The sequence below is a fragment of the Penicillium solitum genome (genome assembly GCF_028829755.1).
Source record: "Penicillium solitum strain IBT 25940 chromosome Unknown utg000003l_segment0_segment0, whole genome shotgun sequence".
Classification (NCBI taxonomy): Eukaryota; Fungi; Ascomycota; class Eurotiomycetes; order Eurotiales; family Aspergillaceae; genus Penicillium; species Penicillium solitum.
In genome coordinates, this window is record NW_027072123.1 from 4,088,916 (window position 1) to 4,110,416 (window position 21,501).

Below are 21,501 nucleotides of genomic sequence, written 5' to 3' on the forward strand. Positions count from 1 at the left end.
AACCAAAACGAAAGACAAAACAAACAGAAACAAAAACAAATACGCAAGTGTAACCGAGTAACATGAGAATATATAACCAGCAATCGATCTCCAACTGCCCATACATGATCAAACATTCCCGATAAGAATCGGTTGATTAAATGTTATTTATATATAGGTGGTGGGTTTGCGAACGCAGGGATGCAAGGGGGTAGTTGTCCCAAAATTTCAGTGAGATCAGTTCCCACGTGCATATCCCCAGTGTTATCAGGCGCACACAAACAATATAACATATGGTGAAGCCAGATACCACCAAGCCGTGTACCCGCCGGAGGACTATTGCGGGATTGACGGGTTATACATGCTCGAATGTTAATCCACCGAGGGAGCATAACCTGACCATTGTGGAACATGTTGACTTGCAATATTACAGTATCCGCCCGGACCTGACCACCTGCTGTGGACATATTTGTTGTAGCAGTGACAGGCAGGCGGGCGCCACTCGTGCGTTCAAGGGCGCACCCATCCTCTTCGAATATCTTCATTGCCGAAGCACCAGTATCCTCCATAACAGTGAGATGTATGGTATGCTGCCAGGTGTTTGTATTCCAAGTAGTGGGATTCCGGATCGCTACCTCAAACTGTTTCATGTTAGCATTCATTCTCGGTTGTTTTTTTGGTTTTTCGCCTGGGAAGTCTTACCACATGCATGGCGTGCCCCCACATGGTTGGGTGCAAAGTGATGAACAGGTTCATCGGTTCCGGTTTGTAGTTGTCCATCTAGTAAGGTCAATGTTAGGGGTTGTGTGTAGGTTGGATATGCCTATTGTCTTCATGTTGGACTAACTTGATAAAACAAGAAGTCTACGTATGAATGGGGGAATGAAGGCTCAGATCTTTCTTGTATTCGAACTCAACTCACTCCTTCTACCCAAACACCATGTGGGCCATACTTCTTACTAAAAGCGAGAAATTCATCCATATCCATTTGCTTCGCACTGGCCATCAATTTCCCGTGTGCCCAGTAAGTGACTGAATTTGCATCCCAGACAAGGTCCCCGGAACGGTAGGCAGCCATGATGGCTTTCACGTTGGGGGTATTTCCATTGTCATTTCCCAACTCATCAAAACTCGCTTGGATCTTCTTCAGAGAATCAAGGCGCTGAACGACTTCCCAGCTAAGACCGTCAGGCTCGGATTTGATCATGTCTCTATAAAAGAGCGGGTTTAGTCATTGTCATGAGAAAAACAGAGTACACATGGAATACAGGGATTCCTTACGTCTGTTCCTTCTTCATCTGTTGGTACATTTTCAATCTGTCCTCGAAAATATCAGGCATGATATTTTCGTCGATGCGTCTGAGACATCTCGTAATTTGGCCGTCGACATCACTACCACGAAAATGTCAGCAAAGACTCAATAGAAAGAGAAAGGTGGCATTAATCCTACTCGTGAGCTAGATCTGTTTCGCTTGCAGTCCATCCTTTAGGCAGCTGGGTAGGATCGTTTATTGGCTCGTCACGAGGTCCCCATACTCGTGGTGGCTCGGTAATTTGACCAAGTGTTGCAGAGGGTCCAGAAAGGAGTAGTTCATCCCCGCGCCTGAGGAGGTCGTTTGCAAGTTTAACATAGGGCAGATTTGGATCTCGGTTCTTTTCAAGCAATCATTTGTAAGTAATTTCCATGATACAAGGGACATGGGGATACAATACCTTTTTCCCTTTTTTTGCAGCGGGCTTACGACTGGAGGTAGAATCAGCACTCTTCTCACTCCTGGGTCGCTTTTCTTCGGGGAGACCAGATAGAAGGACATCACCGGGTTTTCTTTTCTGACGAGTGGTGGGCATTTTGAATCAACACCACGCTCAGTTATTGATGAAGAGGGAATTGAAAAATGTTGTGGGTTGGTACCAACTAATACGAGAGATGTGGAAGAGAGAAATACTATTTTTTGAAGAGCAGACAGCTTTTATAACTCGAGGCATCAACTCTCGTTTGTTATCAAACAAAGACAAACTCGGTAGACGGCTTCAGAGCAAAACAGATAAAACTCGTGGATTTTGACATGAAGTCGAGGCGCATTGACATACAAGCGAGAGCGGAAGGACAAAGAAATGCTTTGAGCTGAGGGTAGCAACGGTAGAATGTGAAATAAGAAAGGAAGTGAAGCTCTTCAAAGACAAAGAAAAGGCTGTGCTATAGATAGCAGCCAATGAATTTAGTAATGAAATCAAAAGCAGCGGAACAACTTTTCATTCTTTGATTGACTTAATATTGAAATTTACTGTGTCTTGTTTCATGCTTAGATTCCTGTGACTGTCTTCACTGCACTGTCGTTTGTTTCTTTCTCTGTCCGAAATCTCCTTCGGCCACCACTTACACAAAAAGAATTTATATTACAATAGGTAAAATACTATCTGGTGGATATAAGAAGCTATTAACATTTGAGAACATCTAACGAAGTTGTTAAGGAGGATATCTAAGAAGACCTTTGAAAGACCACGAAAAAAGGCGTCACGAGGCCGAAAACGCGGCCCACTATTCTTGTGTTTAATAAATGGCAAAGATGTGTGGTAACACTCGAACCCCTTGTCCGGTAGTAGGGTTCACTACTTCACGCAAGCGTAAGTACTTTGAGACGGGGACGCCGTTCTCCTCGATGTAGGGTACTGGGGTATCTGAGCTTTGGAAATCCCAGAAAGCGTCATTCTCCCACACAACACAATGCCCGGAGAAGTCATCACGGCAGTAGCAGGCCCCAAGCTTTTTAACACGAAGGAAATCCAGCATTGAGTTCATATCGGCGATATAGCTATCATATGGTATGAGTCTATTTCAAATGTCAGTAAACGAGTAGCCAAAGGAAATCTTCTACTTACGCGTATCTGCGACCAGTGGCTCTGAGGTATTCTTGAATCTGATTGGTACTCATGCCCCCAGGTTGAGTTGGTCCCGGCTGCATCAATTCCACATGGCTGAGGAACTCATCCAATGACATGCCCATCAAATAAGACATGGTGATGATGGCGCAATTGTTTTCCAAGTTATACGGGTTGTATTTAGCGCTCGAATGCTCCACTGGATCATCGTCAATGATCATGTATTCCACCGGTAGGATGATTTGCTCATGGTGGTCGACGTCCATTTCATCGTCAATGTCCATGTCCATGTCCTCACTGCCGAAAACCGTAATGCTTCCCAACTGCAATGGTTGGAGTGTAATTGTCGGAGTGGCAGCTGGGTCATCATTGGAAAATGTCTGGGCACTCGGTTGGAAAACCGTGGTCGTGGTGACCGGGGTAAATCCAAAGGATACAGACTTGGTAATACTCGCTACCCAGACAGTCTGAGATGGAACAGATACAGTCAATGCCGTGGTAACTGGCTCAAAGCTGATCGTACAAGGAGAGCCACATTCACTGGCTGGGAAATCCATGGCTTCATCACCCCGTTTCTCAATAGATGACGGGTAAGATGTCGCGTGTAGGTGGGATGTTGGATTGACGAGAACAGGAGAAGCTGCTGCCCAAGAGGACAGCAGCATGAAAAGCCAAAGATGGACTTGGGACAGCATGGTTGGAAAGGACAATGAGTTGAAAATGCTCCAGCTATAGATGGGAAGGTTTGGTGTCTTATGTTGTATCTAGTTTAACACTTCTCATGTGGAATCCTAAAGAAGTTAATCAAAATCAATGAAGAATTATATTACTCATACTACCTCTACCCTCGGCCCTATTTTGTTTCATTTTGCCTGTATCCGGCTTTTAAACACAGACCGACAGTCCAAGTATGGGGCAAGGAGGATACGAAAAAGGAAAGTCATCACTGTTCTTTTTTTTTCGCCAAGGGCGCAACATTGTACGATGTAAATCACTCTTGAACCAAGCCAACAGTCCGATTATGGAGCATGGAGGATACAAAAAAGGAATTTCGTCGCTGTTCTCCTAGACTTTTTTTGGAAATGGTGCAGCAGAGGCACTATACGAGATAATCTTGGATGTTTTCGCCCCCAAATGGTCCCAATTACCTTGGAAGATACCAAGGTACGTATCAAGGTATCTCCATGGATGTACCTGCCAAGACATAGACGGGAAGTGGGTCTCCCGCTAACTGTAATTATTGTATTTTCAAGCTTGTTTCGACTGGGCATACGAGCAATTGGTTAGGGCTAGCCATTGGATAACTGCGAAGTTACATCGATGTTTCGCTTCAAGGAATTTAATGTCGTGCATGATTGTACTGCAATATTTTTAGACGTCAGTAGACCTTCCAATTAGATATCGTATCGTGTATTGGGTGTTTTCTTTTTTTGCTCCGTATCGGGAAAGTGGACACTGGACAGCTGCCCAGGTGGAGTTCGCCGCTTGCCAGCTTGGGTAAATGCTTAGTCCAGAGTATGAACGTGGAGCCAGACTCGTTTGAATTTTCGATCAAAATGCGCATTGTTGGCGGAACCTGGTCATAATTGTTAGGACTAACTACCTCTAGACCATAGTAAAAACAGACCAGACCTCGGGAGGCTATATTCTGGTCTGATAATTGATATTCATCTAATGATGTTCCTAGGTAATATAACGCACCTTCCAAGACACACTTACTTTATGAAGGTATTCCTCAATTGGAATGAGGTCGCGTGCAATTAAACACCTCAAAACTCCACTAAATCAAAGTAATTTGGGTTTCAAAATAGAACCATGCACAGAGTGAAAATCTATATGACCTAAGTATATATTGGAGATGTATTTATTCTTTCAATCTCATCCTCATTTCATGTTCAAAAAAAGAAATCAAAAAAAGATGCAAGTCTCTGCGTGGCTGTTTATTTGCAGTCTCCTCCTACAGGGTGTCTGTGGGTACAGCCATAGGGGATGGAAGGCTCCGTCTGGATCGCTTTCATCGTCTCACCATCTAAGCAGCTTTTCAACCAGTTCATTGAGCAAAACCCGTCCCGAGCACACTTTTTCAAGTAATTTGCCGAGCAGCGCCAATCAGGGACACACTTCTTCGTCTGAAATCGCAAGTGTTTCTAGTCACGGCAGTACAGTGGTGCCTCCTCACTATACCTCGTCAGCATCAACCACACAGGATGACAGCAGCTCCAGCTTCATTGCATTCTCGTCAATAACCACAGCCACACGGACTGCTAGCAGCTCTGCCTCTATTGTATCCCCATCGTCAACCACACGGGATGCTAGTAGCTCATCGGCAACTACACAATATGCTAGCACCTCCAGCTCTATTGCATTCCCATCTTCAACTACACGGGATGCCAGCGGCTTTAGCTCCATTTCACCTGTATCATCAACCACAACCAGCAGCTCCAGCTCCATCGCTGTGCCGTTCCTTCCCACTACTACTTCAGCGACTTCTCAATCTTATTTGAGTTCTTCTACGCAGACTCCTAGTTCATCTGCAGCCGCTGCAATCATCACGGCAACCTCTATCGCGGTGGCTGCTATTCCCATTCCCACCTCCAAGGCCACCAAGGCCACCGTCACCAATCCATCAAACCCTGCAGAGAGTGTGACTTTCGTCAAGGAGCAAATTTCCAATGATATGCTTGCTGGACTGCCAATTATTCCTGCTGCAGGTCTGGCTATCATGGTAATGGTTGGCGGTGTTGCCACACCCGTCATGATTGATGCTGCTGGCATGATGGTTATACCTCTTGGCTCCATACCTTCGTGGCTGACTCCTGGGATGTACCCGGCATCTGATAATATCCAGGATTCGGTGGATGCTACCATATCATCCTCCTCTTCTTCTTCTTCTTCTTCTTCTTCTTCCTCTTCCTCTTCCTCCTCAAGTACAACGAGGTCCACGGTGTTCGAGACCATTTCCCTTCCCACTATTTCCATTATGGCTACATCAGATGTCGGTAAATTTACAGCTATCCAAAACTTCCCACTAACCACCGGCTCCGGTCCAGCGTGGAGTATTACTCCGTCAGCGCGCGCTTCCAGTTATGTTACTTCAAGTCAGCCAGTGCAGTCTTCCAGCTCTGTTTATCCAAGCCAGAGTGTTGCTTCGGGTCAAACCGTTGCTTCAAGCCAGCCAGTACAATCTTCCGGCTCTGTTACTTCAAGCCAGCCAGCGCGATTCTCCAGCTCTCTCTTTTCAAGCAGGTCAGTTTATTATCCATTATCGTTAAGTCAGTCAAATCCTTACTAGCTCATTAGCACCCCTTCATCGTCTACCCAGCTGCTGTCATCAACTTCTGTAATACAGTCCACTACTCTCCTCACTACAGTCTCAGCAACCACTCCAAGCTCAGCAGCATCTACGCCTGATATATCCATTAATACGGTGGCCCCTAGAGGGGATGGAACTACTATTGTGGGTTTCTCTCCGAAGTTTGACCTATGCCAACAAGAAATCTGATTGAAATTTCAGAACACTGATGTCGACTGCATCTCCGTGAATGGCCAAGTCCTATGCCACGGCTGGACTCAAAGTGAGTTTCCACGAGTGTTTCAACCTTCCTAACCGAGGAAGTACCAGCTAACTTATAAACAAAAGCCGCCATACGCTCCGAATCAGACGCCACTACAGTGAAGATATATGCGCAGATCGATAGCAGCAGTTCCACCCACGAGAATATCCAACCTGGCTGTGAGCTCACTGCCAGCTGGCCATCCTACTATGGCGACGTTTATTTCAAAGGGGATAATTGCCTCTATGATAGTCAAAGTACAAGCCCCACATTTATATGTTCTATCCCAAACAAACAGACTGTATACTGACATTGTCTAGACAATATCATCGACAATCAATGTTGCACTCAGTCAACAACAGATACTGTTCCGAACCCATACGCGCCCATCTGCAAGAGACAGTACAAAGGTGTAGCGGATTGGTTTGACATTTGGAGCGATGGCTGGATCACGGACGATGGATCCACTCTTCACGAGGCTGTCAAGAGTTGTGGTATCGTCACTATGTGGAATCCCACCCATATTCGTGATACGAACAACTACATGGTACAGTTTGCTCTGCCATTACAGGCGGCTAATTGTGTTGGGAAAGCTATTTATGAATCTGGAGGACCCTATGTTAGTTGTTAGTGATTTTGCTACGTTAGACTGTTATTCACTAGAAATGGGAATCCTGCTCGCCCGCAACTATGGAGTATTTAAATGGACATTTCCCCCACAACCATAGGCCTCGGAAGTCATAGAAGTTCATTTGATGAGATAAAGCATCAGCTTGATAAATCGAGAAGTCGTTACACAATGTGAAACAAAAAAGAAAGTTTGACGCTCTTTAAATGCAAAGCAAAGACTGGGCTATAGACAGTAGCCAATGCGCAGCGGTATAGGTGCCATGCGACAAACCCCCCTTTTCGAGTATTATTGATGTCTGAATTAAGACTGGTAGAAAAATGAAGATATTTGAATTACTATTATAAAGGTGCTCTATCAATGGATCGATCCGGGAAGAACAATTTCCTAAATGAGCTTTGCACAAAGTATGCATTCTTTCAACGCCTACCTAAAAAGAACATTTAAAAAGACATCTAAAAAGAACATTAAAAACCGCCAAAAGACTATCAGAAAAACCACGAGGAATCCATGACAAGGCCGTATAAGCAGCCGACTATCAAGGTTGTTCCTATAATGGCATGGAGTAATTTTAAGATTTTAGGGCTTTGGATTGCCGACTACACCATCCTGGGACTAGCGGCTGATAACAACCCGATAAGGTATGATCACGTGTAGCGGAGCTTCCGCGGAGAGATTGAGAGAAACATCTCGACTTGGCGCGACGCAATAGAACGTGTTTGGGGCCCGGACGTTTTGTTTCCCCGCCGCGAAAAGTTCCATTGTTGTATATCCGACGATACAAACAATTACTGCCATTCAGCTCCGAGGCAAGAATGAACCAAACCACGAGGCGCGTGGCGTCGCATATCCTCCGCAGACCTCGCAACACAGTACTTCCAAGATGCCCAGGAAGATGGAACTCCACGTTTGAACAGAGAGAATGGTCCACGCCGCTGGCGAAAACATTGGCCAATGTCATGAAGGTAGTTATGCACTTCACTTTGCCTCTCACTGCACTTTTGCTGATCATTGACTTCTGGAGATTAGGTCACTGGTCCCGTACCAATCGCGGCGTTCATGCGCCAGGTTTTGACTTCCCCTGATGGTGGATATTATACAACTCGAGGGGAGGGTGGAGGTGTCTTCGGCAAAAATGGTGATTTCGTCACCTCACCCGAAATCTCGCAGGTCTTTGGAGAGTTGATCGGTATTTGGACTATCGCAGAGTGGATGGCCCAGGGACGGACGAGAAGTGGTGTCCAGCTGATGGAGGTTGGCCCAGGAAAAGGAACTTTGATGGATGATATGCTGCGGGTGAGTGGTTGCATTTATGCCTGTCTTGCTTTTATGAAAAAGAGACAAGAAGGTCATTGGACTGACCACCATTGCTATAACCAACAGACTTTCCGAAATTTCAAGAGCTTTTCTTCAAGTGTTGAAGCTATTTACCTTGTGGAAGCTAGTGGAACCCTCAGAGAAGTTCAGAAGAAGCTGCTGTGCGGCGAGGAGGCTGTGATGGAGGAGACGGATATCGGACACCGGAGTGTGTGCAAGTACTTTGACGTGCCTATCGTCTGGGTGGAGGATATTCGCCTTCTGCCACATGGTGAGTGATGATTTTAAGTCAGTTGCCTGTTTGTCTGATGCTGACCCATGACATCGGCGATACAGAGGAAGGCAAGACACCCTTCATCTTCGCACATGAATTCTTCGACGCACTTCCAATCCATGCATTCGAATCTGTTCCGCCATCCCCAGAGAACCAGCAGGCCAACGAGCCACGAAAGATCATGACCCCCACCGGCCCGGCAGAACTACACAATCCGCCCAAACACGTGAACACCCCGCAATGGCGTGAGTTAATGGTGACATTAAATCCAAAAGCCGTCGAAGAGAACATAAAAGGAGAGCCGGAGTTCCAATTGACCAAAGCCAAAGCTTCCACGCCGTCGTCGCTAGTAATCCCGGAGATCTCCCAGCGTTACCGAGCACTTAAGTCGCGGCCAGGTTCGACCATCGAGATCAGCCCGGAGAGCCGAATCTATGCTGCGGACTTTGCGCGCCGTATCGGTGGTGACTCTGCTTCTGCGCTTGCTACTAAAAAGACCTCCGCTTCTAGCCCAGCCCCGTCATCACAGAAGAAGACTCCGTCTGGCGCAGCCCTGATCATGGACTATGGAACATTGTCAACCATCCCTATCAACTCGCTGCGCGGAATCAAAAGCCACGAGAAAGTAGCACCACTCTCAGAACCGGGCCGAGTGGATGTCAGTGCAGATGTGGATTTCACCTCGCTGGCTGAAGCGGCCCTCGAGGGTAGTGAGGGCGTCGAGGTCCACGGTCCTGTTGAGCAGGGCGACTTCCTCGGGGCCATGGGTATTGAGGAGCGCATGCGGCAGCTGCTCCGTAAGGTGCAAGATGAAGAGCACAAAAAGACACTAGAGACCGCCTGGAAGCGATTGGTTGAGAAGAGCGGCGGATCAATGGGACAGATCTACAAGGTCATGGCCATTGTACCTGAGAATGGAGGACAGAGGCGGCCTGTTGGTTTTGGAGGCGGCATTCAAATGTAGAGCTGCAAGTAAGTATATTCGTCTTATGTTTCAATAGACTCGGAGCGTGGACTGCTCATTTTGTACAATAATTTCATCTTCCATCAAGTAACATGGACTCGCACAACATACTGAAAGAATCAGCCAAAATGATAAAAAAATGAAAATGAAAGCCATAAATGCATCTAAGTGGTATCTCTCCCATCAAGTTCGTTAAATCTCATGAAAACAAAAAGCAGATGCAAGAAGTGACCGGAACCCCCATAATCTCAAGGTCCAACTCAATATTCCTCCCAGATATCCGCAGCATAAGCCTCGGTCAGCTTAGTATCATTACCATACTTCTGCTGCCATTCCACAAACCCACCCTCGAGTACGAATACTTGCTGCTTCTGGTTATCTTCCGCGCCGAGGGTGCTCTCACGCTCACGCGCATAGCGAAGAGCAGCAGAAGGTCCACGCTGCTGACTGAGTGCACAATGGAATACAACCATTTTCTTGTCTTTGAGAGTGCGGATAAGCTCAGGCATGCGCACGTCCAGCGTTGAGCTGGGGACCCAAGTTGATGAGCGGATATGGCCACCAACGTGGTCTGATTCAAATGTCAGTTGATAGTCTATGGTTATATAGTAAAATATATAGTAAAAGGGTGGTTGTTTACCTGAGTCCCGGACGTCGACGATAGCTAGATTGCTTGGTTCGCCGGTTGAAAGCAGGGCCGCTAGAACATCACGGCCCATGCGGGGGAGAGTTGCGATTGAGATAGATGACATTTCGTTTTTTTGGCAGGAATTTATGAACCTCCTATGTCAAGAAACTATTGGGAGTGAAATAAGACAGATATTTGAAAGTTCACAAGATTTGTAGGTGTGATATTTACAATCTCTAGAAAATGACCCCAAAACCATACGGCACGTGACCTACAATTTCCTTTCCAATCGGGAGGCGATGATTTTCCGTCACGGCAACTTCGAGCACCTCCGACCCTACGTGCCCACCTCGACCAATCTTTCCTTTCCCAGCCCAGGAGACAGTCCAATTCATCCCCATAGACCTGCTGCTCAGACACGAGCGAGTCCAATCAAAATGGACTTCCGCCTCCTAGCCCGCAGCCTCCGCGCCAGGCCAACACCATGGCTCCAACAGCAGACCCAGCTCCACCGCGTCGCCTCCCTCGCGAACGGAGTGCGCTACAATTCCTCCACCTCATCACCAAACACACCCTTCAAACCCACATCACCCACCGACCAGCCAAGCACAGTCCCCGAGGCCGCTCAGCAAGCCCAAAAGCCGGCCTCCAACGCCAAAGAGCCAAGCACAGCCGCCCCCGGAGCCGCAAAGCCAGCCCGCAAGCCAGTCTCCGACTTCGACGACATCCTCAGCAGACTCGATCTCAGCAAGCCCCGAGAAGCAACCAGCGCCCAGCGCCGGATCTTCTCAGACTCACTTTCCCGGGCTGTCGGCGAAGGCGCACAGAGCAGCTACCGGGCACGCTCGAGGGCACCTCTGCCTGCACGTAAGGTCGAGCTGAAGCTCGGACCGACGCTTGGCCGTCAGGCTCATGTTGAGCCTGAGCGTGGCACTGATCTCGGTGGTGCGCTGCGCAAGCTTCAGGCTACTCTTTCGCAGAATCGCGTCAGGGCTGATGCTCATGAACAGAGGTTCCATGTGAGAAGGGGTATGGTGCGCAAGCAGAAGAAGATGCAGCGGTGGAAGAAGCTGTTCAAGTTCTCGTTCCAGGGGACTGTGAAGAAGATCCAGCGTATGCAGGCGCAGGGGTGGTAGATTTATGCTGATCTTTTGCTTTGGGCTTTTGTGCTGCGGCTTGTCTACTCGGCTTGTATGTATATACTGAAGAGGCTGGTGCGGGTGATGGACTGAGTGGACAAGGTGGCATTGGCCTGAAAATTGGTGTTTTCTTTTGTTACTTGTACAACTATTATCTAGGTACTTGATTTTTCTGTTGAATTTGGCTCTTGCATTAAATATGGAATGCATCGGATTTGTTTGACTCGATCACTTGGGATATAGCATCATCACGCGTAGAGCACTAGCTTTTTGCTAATGGTCAATTCTGCCTCTCAAGTTAGGTACACTGTACACGTCGTAAGCGCCACTCTATATGTACCTGGGCTATACATCCATTCATCTTGGTTCTCCATATCAATCCCTCTTCCCAGTTGGGAACCCATATCCACTTCCAACCCCGTTTCCATTGCCACTGCCATTAGCAGGGCCAGAGTAACCACCGTACCCATTATTCTTCCCCCCATTGCCAAAGGTAACACCAGGACCCTTCACTCCACGCGCGGGACTCCCACCCAAAAGCCCATCTCCATGCCAAGCGGTTCGCCCACGGCCACGCCCACCATTGCGCTCCCAAAACAACGCAGCCAAAGCGCCAACAGAAGCCGCCATAACAAAGAACACCAGCCTAGAAAAGAAAGATCCAGACTTCTTCCCGGACCCAGTCGCCAAAGCCAGCCACGAGTCCAAAGCAGGCCGCACCGGCCACCCAATACTGGCACCGCCCTCCAGCCACGCAACGTGGAAAGAGAATGTAAGCGGCTCTCCGCGTACAACCTTAGTGCCGTGCCCGGCAGTCCAAGGCTCACGCGCCGCCTGAGCAAGAGCAACAGGCTCCTCGTCTTCGTCGAGCTTGGCATTCTTGCCGGTATTGTCGAACTCGGGAGTCGAGTATGCAATACCGCCAACTGCGAATCCGGGCTGTCCAGACTGGCCGCCGCGGGTCTTAGAGCTTTGTTCTGCGGCCGCGTCCGAGGCCATGTTGTGCATGACGACGTTCATATCTGTCCAGATGTGCAAATGGCTCCGCTGAAGAGTGCCCTGCAGCGCGATTGTGAGCGGCGTGAAGGGTGGCCCGTTGTCGGCTAGTGCGGAGAGGGTGTCTGCTTCTCCTGACTTCTGGTCCGAGTCTTTGTCCGCATGCTCTGCTGCGCCGGCGGATGGTTTTAGTGGGGCTGTTGGCACGCGGCAGGTCATTGGGACATCGGAGTGGACGTAGAACTCGAGGAGATGGTACATCTCATCGGAGAGGGAGTCGATGGTGCATGTTATTGTTTCGGAGATGCCGTAGTGGAGGGAGAGAGGGCGGGCGGTTTCGTTGCAGGTCACGAAGGGGACGTATTGGAGTTTGCCGAGATTATCAGTGACCTGGATGTTTTCGCAGTTGTTATTAGCTTTGTGGTCTTTTGCGGTCTGCTCTACTGTCTTTGTGTCAGGAGACGGTAGGCAGGCTAGTGGCGCTTACATGTTCTCCTTCCCTGTAAGTGTCGAACAAACAATGGTTAGCCATGCTCCAGAGTTTGATTGAAGAGTGGTCTCACATAGTCCGGTTCAGGCATGATACCGGGATGTCCTCTCTCAGTTTGTATCCCTCGTTGTTGTCATTCGTGTTCCCCGCAAGTGCGCTGGTTGGCCACAATGCGCCTGTCAAGGACAACAGTGCCACTGCTGCAGAAGACGGACTCAATTGGCGTATAGAAGACATTTTTGCTTTTTTATTGTATGAGGGTAGCCGCCCCGCGTCGGCAAGTTTCCAGAGTTCGAGGATTGCACAGGAGTCAAGGACGGAGGTTTACCGCGTTGCGGAGTTGCGGACAACAAAGCGGGTTTCCCCCCTTGCTACTTCCAACCACCTCCGTACTTCAGATTGCATCATGTCCAACCACAAAGGTCCCTATTCTATAAAGTGATTCGCAGTCTCTACGAAACATGGTAACGAAAAAGTTGAGAATCATTCATTTCTTTTCAAACCAAGAGAAATATGTGGAAAATCGTTGCTCGTCAAAACTACACATCCCACAGTGCTTCATATAAGACTAAAACACTCTAAGACAGATTGGCCTTCTCCTTGAAAGCAAGCAAAAGACCACTGGTCGAGCTGTCGTGGTTGGCACCCTCACCTGCGGTCTCCAGCTCGCCCTGGATGTTCTTAGCAAGGGCCTTGCCCAACTCGACACCCCACTGGTCGAACGAATTGATGTTCCAGATGGCACCCTCGGTGAAGGTGACGTGCTCGTAGTAGGTGATCAGAGCACCCAGAGTGGAGGGGGTGAACTTCTGAGCCAAAATAGAGGTGGTGGGACGGTTGCCCAGGAAAGTCTTGTGAGCAACAAGCTCCTCGGCAGCGCCTTCGGCCTTGACCTGAGCAGGGGTCTTTCCAACCATCAGAGCCTCAGACTGAGCGAGGAAGTTAGCAGCCAGCATGCGCTGGTGCTTGCCACCCTCGACGGGGTTGTGCGACTCAGCCGCCATCAAGAAATCGGCAGGGATAAGCTTGGTACCCTGGTGCAGAAGCTGGAAGAAACTGTGCTGCGCGTTGGTGGCAGGCTCGCCGAACAGGATGGGTCCGGTGGTGTACTTGACGTATTCACCGGTGCGGGTGATGGCCTTTCCGTTGCTCTCCATGGACAGCTGTTGCAGGTAGGCGGGGAAGCGGTGCAGGTACTGATCGAAGGGAGCAACCAGGTGGGTCTGAGCACCGAAGAAGTCACTGTACCAAACACTCAACAGACCACCAAGAGCGGGGATGTTCTTCTCGAGGGGTGTTTCCCGGAAGTGCTTGTCCATAGCCTGGGCACCAGCCAGGAACTGGTGGAAGTTGTCGTAACCAATGTACAAAGCGACAGACAGGCCAATGGCACTCCATACGGAGTAACGTCCACCCACCCACGACTCGAATCCGAACATGTTCTTGGCATCAATGCCAAACTTGGTGACCTCAGCCTCGTTGGTCGACAGGGCCACGAAGTGCTTGGCAATGTGTGAATCTTCCTTAGCAGACTTGAGGAACCAAGACTTTGCCGTGTTGGCGTTGGTGGTGGTCTCTGCGGTAGTGAAGGTCTTGGAGGCAATCAGGAAAAGGGTGGTCTCCGGGTCGGAGTCCTTGAGCGCTTCAGAGATGTGGGTTCCGTCGATGTTGGAGACGAAGTGGAGCTTAATGTCAGGGTGGCCGTAAGGCTTGAGAGCCTCGGTGACCATTACAGGGCCACTAGGTGCAGATGTCAGCTACAATTCCTGATTATCCAAGGACAGGAGAGCTTACAGATCGGAACCACCGATACCAATGTTGACGATGGTGTTGATCTTCTTGCCGGTGTAACCCTTCCACTCGCCGCTGCGGACCTGCTCGGAGAACTCCTTCATGTGCTCCAGAACGGAGTTGACATCCTCAACCACGCTCTTACCATCGACCTCCATGGGCTCGTTGGCAACATTGCGCAGAGCAGCGTGGTAGACAGCACGGTCCTCGGTGAAGTTGATGTGCTCACCACGGAACATGGCATCACGGAGCTCCTCAACGTTAGCCTCCTTGGCGAGCTTGACCAGAAGAGAGACAGTCTCCTGGGTCAGGAAGTTCTTGGAGAAATCGAAGAGGACCTCCGTGTTGTCTACGGTGTTGGCGAACTTGTGGCTGAAGTTCTCGAAGCGCTTGGGGTCCTTCTGGAACTGATCCTTGAGGACTAGGTTGCGTCCCAATGTGGTGTGGTGCTCCTGGAGCTCCTTCCAGGCAGGAAGGTCGCTAGTTTGCGAAAAGCCGGGCATGATGACGATGAGGGGTTCTATGGGCAGAGGGTCAGCGCGGGGCAAGCGGAATAGAAAGGCAATGTTGAAGAGAGTTAGGTTCGGGATATAGAAGAAACTTGTGAACGTACATTAGAAGGTGAATGGGGTGATAGAAAAAGAGTGAAGAAACAAAAAAGCAAGAAAACTAATGGCGTCAGTTGCACCCGGCGCATTGGGGTCCGAGGGGGGGCGTGGGGCAACATCATCATTGCCGCATTCGGTTGTTATTTCTGTTATTTTACCTATTTTACCTATTTTGCCTATTTTACTTGTTTTCGGAGGGGACTTGTTTTACTGCTCTTATTGTTTTGATTGGAGCCTTTATATTATCATTTCTCCTTTGGTTCTCCGAAGGTCCTAAAATACTAAAATACTACATATCTATACCCGGTATACCAATTCGGCCATTTATAATCTCCTACTCCGTAGGCTATTGCTTTTACTCTTCTAGGCCCGGACCCAATTCAATCCCAGAATGCTCTCTTGTATAGCAAGACATTGGAAATTGAACGGCTATAGCTTTTTTTTTTTCGGTTGAAATAGTTTCTATTCTTAAGGAAACCAAGGCGTTGAACCTGGTACGCCACTACTCCAAGTCTACATGCATTGCAATGTACATTCCCATCCTCCCGAGGATCTACATACATATGAATTCATACTTTGTAATATTCTTTTCGATTATTTCAACAGTAGCGACATCGGCCTCAATAGCAATCCCGAGCCCCCCGAGGAGATGTGGGAAGGTGTACGGAGTACGGAGTAGGGAAGAAAGGCATTTGCAGCTCCCGTGACAGCTAACCGGGCACGTGCCACATTTGGTGTTCTGGACAATTCACCGCATATCTCACCGCCCGTGCTTTTTTGTTGGCAACTGATATCGGTGCCAAAGGTTTGAATTGAGCCTTGATCAACCTCACTTTCTAACAAGTGGTACAACTTGCACCATGTACAATCCCTACCAAGGTGAGCACTGTCTTCTCCTTGATCTTTGAGAAAGCCTTGATTCTTCGAAGAAACTAACCTAACTATTACATAGCTCCGGGTCTCTATGGACAGGCTCCTGACTATGGTGCCTATGGTGCGCCTCCAGGCATGGGTAAGTTCGCTCCTTTCCCACGATAATTACCTTTTCAATTTAGGCTGACTAGCTCCAGCACCTCCTCCAGGGATGGCTGCTCCAGGCACTGCTGCTCCTCCCGGCATGCAGCAAGCAAATACCCAGCCTGGTCGTCCAGGAAGCTTCCCCCCCAACTTCCAGCCGCCTGCGAACATGCCAAACATCAATTTCTCTGCGCCAGTGATTCGCTTAGGTACCGCGGGTCCGGCAAAGCCTGCAGCTCAAGAGAGCGGTCGGGAACGAGGATCCGATGCTCCTGGGCGCCGCGGTGGTCTGGGGTCAATGGGAATGGATACCCAGCGCCATCATGGTCGTGATCCCATGATGCAACTCCAGCCACCTACACGCGATGAGATTGTGCGTACGCTTTTTATCGGCGGAATTACAGAGGGCGCAGGTGGCGATGATGGCATTGAGCGTATTCTACGATCTACTGGTATCTTACGTCGCTGGATTCGCGCGACAGATGCTGATGAGAAACCTTGCCGATTTGGCTTCGCCGAGTATGATGACCCGGAGAGTCTTGAGGTTGCGGTTGAGACCTTGAAGAACGTGGAAGTGCCAGTCAAGAGACAGACACCCCGCGCCGAAGGTGATGAAGAAAAAGAGGTTGAAAAGAGCATGCTTCTGGTGCGTATAAATTGTCTACCATTTCCTCAAGTGATTCTAACTTGTCTGATAGGTCGTCGTCGACGAAGGCACCCTCACCTACCTCGAGCAATTCGAGTCTAGCCGAGCCGAACAGGACCCCGAGGAACGCCAGGCACGTTTCACCGCTGCCCGCAAAAATCTGGATAATGTCTTGTCAAGCCTCTTCCATCCCGCAGCCCCCCTTCCAAAGGAGGAGGCATCTGCCCTTGATCGGGAAGGCGACAGTGAAATGAAGGATGCCGAAGTTGCGAAGGATGGCGAAGTGGTCACCATTCCCATCACAATTGAAGACGAGTTAGCGGATATCCCCCCCCGAGATGCGCGCCAATGTGGCCAAGGAGATCTCGGCTTTCCGTGAACGAAGCACTCGTCGCGACATCGAGCGTATGAAACGTGAGGAAGAGATTGAGGCGATGGAACGTGCACGCAGTTCTGGCTCTCGGATTAATCGACTTGCCTCACCCCCCTTATCCGCTCCCAGTGGCCCTGCTGCCGGTATCAACGGTATTCCCTTAGGCCCACGGGATCGCAATGTGTTGAACGCACCTTCTGGTCCGAAGGCGTTCGGTGTACAGATTCCCAAGGATTATCAGAAGGGAGTTGCTTTTGTCAATGGTGGATCCCTCAACGGAGTCTCTATTGATCGAGAAGGCGAGGATTCCGATGCCAGTGACGAGGAAATCGAACGCCGTCGACAGGATCGGGTTAAGGCTGAGCAAGAGAAGCAATTCTCAGACCAAGAGCGTCGCTGGCTCAGCCGTGAGCGCAGCCGAACTGCTGCCCTGGAGAGAGAGAAGAAGCGCGAGGATGAGGAAGATGGAAAGTTGCAAGCTGCGCACGATGAGATGGAAGCACGACTTGGCGCTTGGAGCGATGATATTGAGGACAGCCGAAAGGCGGTCGATTACTACGCAGACCGCGGTGTCTGGCTCCGCAACCGTGCAAGCTTCCGTTCTCGTGAAACCAACATCGACGATGCCGATCGCGCCGCTGAGGATCGCGAACTTGTGCAATCCGCCAAACAGCAAGAGCAGGCTCGCGGCATGGCCGACGACTTCCTGGCTCGCCAGGCAAAGGAGCTTGAAACCCGTCCCCAGGAGGCACCACGCGAACCCCAACGCTTCAAGCTCTCTCTCGGAGCCGCCGCGCAGAAGGCGCAGGCCGCGACCAGCCGTCGCGCAATGGCCGACGTGGAAGGTCTGCTGGAGGATGAGGAAGAGCCCGTTACTGCAACCCGTCGGCAACTTGTTCCGATCAAATTCGATTCCGCGGCCGAAGCTGCAGGTCTCACCGACGAGGAACGTGCTCAGGCGGCCCGTCAACTCGCTGCGGAGATTCCAGCCGAGAAGGAAGGATTGTGGAACTGGGCGGTCAAGTGGGAATTTGTGGATGACGCCGTCATCAGCGACCAGCTCAAACCTTTCGTCGAGAAGAAGATCGTCGAATATCTTGGTGTACAGGAACAAATGCTGGTGGATGTGGTGGAGGAACATGTGCGGAAGCATGGATCGCCTCAAGAGTTGGTGGAGCAGCTGGCCGAAGTGAGTATTCATTCATTCCTCTTCTTTGTAAAACAAGTTACTAACCGCACTCACCTATCTATAGGCATTGGATGAAGAGGCCGAAGTTCTTGTTCGCAAGCTTTGGCGCATGATCATTTTCTGTTCCGAGAGCGAGAAACGAGGCCTGTCCTCGTAATAGGGCTGCATATTAAAGACAGGTCCCTGTACCTGATGTCTCTAAGCTTCACTGAAATACAACAACTTGTACACAAAGGAATAGCTGCATGTATGGTATGATTTCAATCTTTCTAAAATCGCATACCCTCGGAGATTTTTTCCAACAGGATCCGGTCTAGTCTACATGTAGATGCAACCTCCCCACGTACCTTGGGGTAAATCACGGAGCAGCTCCGAGTATAGTACCAGTTCTGTGATTGGTGGAATGACATATTTTCCCGGCATTTGCAATTCTCCACCAATGAGAACGCATCTACGGCAAATGACAGAGGAAGAGGGAGGGGCGCGGGATAAACTGGAGATGGCGCGGGGGGAATATATTTGCTGTATATACAGAGTGGAATCTCTTTCGGTTTTTGAAATCTTTTCTCACTGATATCCCTCCTCTCCTACTCTTCCCTGCACCTTTGAGCTGCCAAAAAAAGGGTGAAATTGCCTTTCGACTCTATACCCCGGATATATATACACCCCACATTTCTAGATTAACAACCTCGTTTCTCTAGAACTGACTTGCGCCAGCAATATTGCTAGCCATTGACAGAAGCAAAACCTATCTCTACCACCACAAGTAACAACTATTCACAATGGTCAAAATCACTGGCTTCACCACGCGGGACGTGAGGTTCCCGGTACGTCTATCTCGCCCCCGGAGCATTTCCGCACACCCAATGCACTCAATACTGACAAGCCATCCATAGACCTCGCTTGACAAGACCGGTTCAGATGCTATGAACGCAGCAGGTGACTACTCCTCCGCCTACTGCATCATCACCACCGACTCAGAACACTCCGGACATGGCATGGTACGTCACACCACATCACCCACCCGCAACACTCCAATTAACCCAACCCACTACAGACCTTCACAATCGGCCGCGGCAACGAAATTGTCTGCGCAGCAATTGCCCTGCTCGCCCCAATGGTCGTTGGCAAGGACCTGGACGAGATGACCGCAGACTGGGGCAAGACATGGCGGTACCTCGTCTCTGACAGCCAGCTTCGCTGGATCGGCCCCGAGAAGGGTGTGATTCACCTCGCCCTTGGTGCTGTCGTCAACGCTCTTTGGGATCTGTGGGCTAAGACCCTCGGCAAGCCCGTCTGGCGCATCGTTGCGGACATGACCCCCGAGGAGTTCGTACGTTGCATTGACTTCCGTTACATCACTGATGCCATCACGCCCGAGGAAGCTATTAGTCTCCTGAAGGAGGTTGAGTCTGGTAAGCAGGAGCGTATTAAGGAGGCTGAGGCTAGCCAGGCTGTCCCTGCTTATACCACCAGTGCCGGATGGTTGGGGTACAGCAAGGATAAGCTCAAGTCGTTGTTGGAGCAGAGTGTCCAGCAGGGATATAGGCACTTCAAGCTTAAGGTTGGAGGAGATTTGGAAGATGACAAGACTCGCTTGCGTATTGCACGTGAGGCTATCGGGTATGACAAGGGTAATATTTTGATGGTTGATGCCAACCAGGTACGTTATCCCTCCCTGGAATTGATTTTGTTACAGTTTAGACTTAGACTGACACTGGGGAAATGAATAGGTCTGGTCCGTCCCCGAGGCTATTACCTGGATGCAAGAGCTCGCAGAGTTCAAGCCCTGGTTCATCGAAGAGCCTACCTCCCCCGATGACATCCTTGGCCACGCCGCCATCCGCAAGGCCCTGGCCAACACCCCCCACGGCCCCGTGGGCGTCGCCACTGGCGAGATGTGCCAGAACCGCGTTATCTTCAAGCAGCTGCTGCAAGCCGGTGCCTTGACTGTACTGCAGCCCGACGCCTGCCGTGTCGGCGGTATGAACGAGGTTTTAGCTATTCTTTTGCTGGCACGCAAGTTCGGTGTGCCTATCGTGCCGCACTCGGGCGGTGTTGGTCTACCAGAGTACACTCAGCACCTGAGCACGATCGATTATGTTGTTGTTACCGGCAAGAAGAGTGTCCTCGAGTATGTGGATCATCTCCATGAGCACTTCGTTCACCCGTCCAGCGTCAAGGATGGTTACTATGCTACCCCCTTGGAGCCTGGGTACAGTGTTGAGATGAAGGCTGAGAGTATGGATGCTTTCGAGTACCCCGGTCAGGAGGGAAAGAGTTGGTGGAGATCCGAGGAAGCTAAGAGCATTATTGATGGACCCAGAGTTGTATAGTTTCGGCGATAGACTTGAGTGTGGGATTCGTTCTTGACGATCATGTGTTTATGTGTAGATGTTTATGTGTAGAGAAGGACTACACGGTTTTACTTGCGGTACAATAACTTCAGCCTCAGGCGGAACCAAATCAAAGCACTTCCAAGGTTCGCTTCCATTCCCAATAAAAAGATAAAAGATACACATAGGGACAAAGCTAAACAAGCGGATTACGCGCGCTAGTCACTCCACAAGTAGGATAGTTGGAAACGTATTCGAATGCTCCTCTTATAACTCGATTATCCGTCCACTAAATTACCCCCTTAGTAATAAATAACTATAACTATGTCCTCTAGTATCTATCCATGGATGCTACCTTTGCAAGCAGTTTGGGGGGAAAAAAAGAAAAGAATTCAGACTCTAGGGAGCGCGAATCAACCTCTGGCGGGGCTCGAACCCGCAACCTTTCGATAGACCATGAAATAGCTACTTAGGTAGTTATCCAATAGAAGTCGAGCGCGCGACCAATTGCGCCACAGAGGCTTTGATAAATGAACACCAAATTATTAACCAATAAGTTACTACCTAGGTATTTACTATTATTTACTACCCGTGGACATATTGAGCTTGGTCAGATTGCCTAGTGAAATTATCCCAAGGTTGTTTCGTATCATTTTAGTTAGAGTCATACATATCATGCCGGATTTCTGTCA

The 21,501-nt window shown here is 49.6% G+C and overlaps 10 protein-coding genes across 10 annotated transcripts; 5 read left to right on the forward strand and 5 right to left on the reverse strand.

Moving 5' to 3' along the window:
- Positions 1 to 143: 143 nt before the first annotated feature.
- On the reverse strand, positions 144 to 1,827 carry N7455_005476 (uncharacterized protein; the record flags this gene model as incomplete). Its single annotated transcript, XM_040957193.2, has 6 exons — positions 144 to 620; positions 682 to 759; positions 902 to 1,190; positions 1,261 to 1,371; positions 1,430 to 1,632; positions 1,693 to 1,827. 6 exons carry the CDS (start codon positions 1,825 to 1,827, stop codon positions 144 to 146), a joined length of 1,293 nt encoding a protein of 430 aa, XP_040812359.2.
- Positions 1,828 to 2,589: 762 nt separating this feature from the next.
- On the reverse strand, positions 2,590 to 3,554 carry N7455_005477 (uncharacterized protein; the record flags this gene model as incomplete). The annotated part of the gene is made up of 3 exons (XM_065605046.1): positions 2,590 to 2,611; positions 2,697 to 2,792; positions 2,860 to 3,554. The coding sequence occupies 3 exons, from the start codon at positions 3,552 to 3,554 to the stop codon at positions 2,590 to 2,592; spliced, it is 813 nt and encodes a 270-aa protein (XP_065461946.1).
- A 1,294-nt stretch (positions 3,555 to 4,848) lies between these two features.
- N7455_005478 (uncharacterized protein) lies at positions 4,849 to 7,044 on the forward strand (the record flags this gene model as incomplete). Its single annotated transcript, XM_065605047.1, has 5 exons — positions 4,849 to 4,946; positions 5,011 to 5,713; positions 6,374 to 6,434; positions 6,500 to 6,592; positions 6,734 to 7,044. The coding sequence occupies 5 exons, from the start codon at positions 4,849 to 4,851 to the stop codon at positions 7,042 to 7,044; spliced, it is 1,266 nt and encodes a 421-aa protein (XP_065461947.1).
- A 729-nt stretch (positions 7,045 to 7,773) lies between these two features.
- Positions 7,774 to 9,720, forward strand: N7455_005479 (S-adenosyl-L-methionine-dependent methyltransferase MidA). Its single transcript, XM_065605048.1, has 4 exons — positions 7,774 to 8,006; positions 8,071 to 8,337; positions 8,425 to 8,629; positions 8,695 to 9,720. The coding sequence occupies exons 1-4, from the start codon at positions 7,857 to 7,859 to the stop codon at positions 9,594 to 9,596; spliced, it is 1,524 nt and encodes a 507-aa protein (XP_065461948.1). The 5' UTR covers positions 7,774 to 7,856; the 3' UTR covers positions 9,597 to 9,720.
- A 94-nt stretch (positions 9,721 to 9,814) lies between these two features.
- Positions 9,815 to 10,416, reverse strand: N7455_005480 (phosphatase YCH1). Its single transcript, XM_040957206.2, has 2 exons — positions 10,237 to 10,416; positions 9,815 to 10,167 (listed from the first exon to the last, which is right to left on the reverse strand). Exons 1-2 carry the CDS (start codon positions 10,346 to 10,348, stop codon positions 9,857 to 9,859), a joined length of 423 nt encoding a protein of 140 aa, XP_040812396.2. The 5' UTR covers positions 10,349 to 10,416; the 3' UTR covers positions 9,815 to 9,856.
- A 245-nt stretch (positions 10,417 to 10,661) lies between these two features.
- Positions 10,662 to 11,360, forward strand: N7455_005481 (mitochondrial 37S ribosomal protein bS21m; the record flags this gene model as incomplete). The annotated part of the gene is made up of 1 exon (XM_040957091.2): positions 10,662 to 11,360. The coding sequence occupies one exon, from the start codon at positions 10,662 to 10,664 to the stop codon at positions 11,358 to 11,360; it is 699 nt and encodes a 232-aa protein (XP_040812342.1).
- Positions 11,361 to 11,738: 378 nt separating this feature from the next.
- N7455_005482 (uncharacterized protein) lies at positions 11,739 to 13,086 on the reverse strand (the record flags this gene model as incomplete). The annotated part of the gene is made up of 3 exons (XM_040957147.2): positions 11,739 to 12,749; positions 12,847 to 12,859; positions 12,923 to 13,086. 3 exons carry the CDS (start codon positions 13,084 to 13,086, stop codon positions 11,739 to 11,741), a joined length of 1,188 nt encoding a protein of 395 aa, XP_040812403.2.
- A 341-nt stretch (positions 13,087 to 13,427) lies between these two features.
- N7455_005483 (glucose-6-phosphate isomerase) lies at positions 13,428 to 15,143 on the reverse strand (the record flags this gene model as incomplete). Its single annotated transcript, XM_040957054.2, has 2 exons — positions 13,428 to 14,589; positions 14,644 to 15,143. 2 exons carry the CDS (start codon positions 15,141 to 15,143, stop codon positions 13,428 to 13,430), a joined length of 1,662 nt encoding a protein of 553 aa, XP_040812351.1.
- Positions 15,144 to 16,108: 965 nt separating this feature from the next.
- On the forward strand, positions 16,109 to 18,752 carry N7455_005484 (uncharacterized protein; the record flags this gene model as incomplete). Its single annotated transcript, XM_065605049.1, has 6 exons — positions 16,109 to 16,127; positions 16,201 to 16,260; positions 16,313 to 16,911; positions 16,964 to 17,197; positions 17,232 to 18,473; positions 18,538 to 18,752. 6 exons carry the CDS (start codon positions 16,109 to 16,111, stop codon positions 18,628 to 18,630), a joined length of 2,247 nt encoding a protein of 748 aa, XP_065461949.1. The 3' UTR covers positions 18,631 to 18,752.
- Positions 18,753 to 19,255: 503 nt separating this feature from the next.
- N7455_005485 (L-fuconate dehydratase) lies at positions 19,256 to 20,809 on the forward strand (the record flags this gene model as incomplete). Its single annotated transcript, XM_040957099.2, has 4 exons — positions 19,256 to 19,300; positions 19,370 to 19,474; positions 19,531 to 20,136; positions 20,207 to 20,809. The coding sequence occupies 4 exons, from the start codon at positions 19,256 to 19,258 to the stop codon at positions 20,807 to 20,809; spliced, it is 1,359 nt and encodes a 452-aa protein (XP_040812428.1).
- Positions 20,810 to 21,501: the final 692 nt, after the last annotated feature.

Coding starts and splice junctions, on each gene's coding strand:
- N7455_005479 (XM_065605048.1), top strand. CDS start 7,857: ATGAACCAAACCACGAGGCGCGTGGCGTCGCATATCCTCCGCAGACCT. Junction 8,007..8,070: donor CATTGGCCAATGTCATGAAG/GTAGTTATGCAC, acceptor TCTGGAGATTAG/GTCACTGGTCCCGTACCAAT. Junction 8,630..8,694: donor TATTCGCCTTCTGCCACATG/GTGAGTGATGAT, acceptor TCGGCGATACAG/AGGAAGGCAAGACACCCTTC.
- N7455_005480 (XM_040957206.2), bottom strand. CDS start 10,348: ATGTCATCTATCTCAATCGCAACTCTCCCCCGCATGGGCCGTGATGTT. Junction 10,168..10,236: donor CGTCGACGTCCGGGACTCAG/GTAAACAACCAC, acceptor CATTTGAATCAG/ACCACGTTGGTGGCCATATC.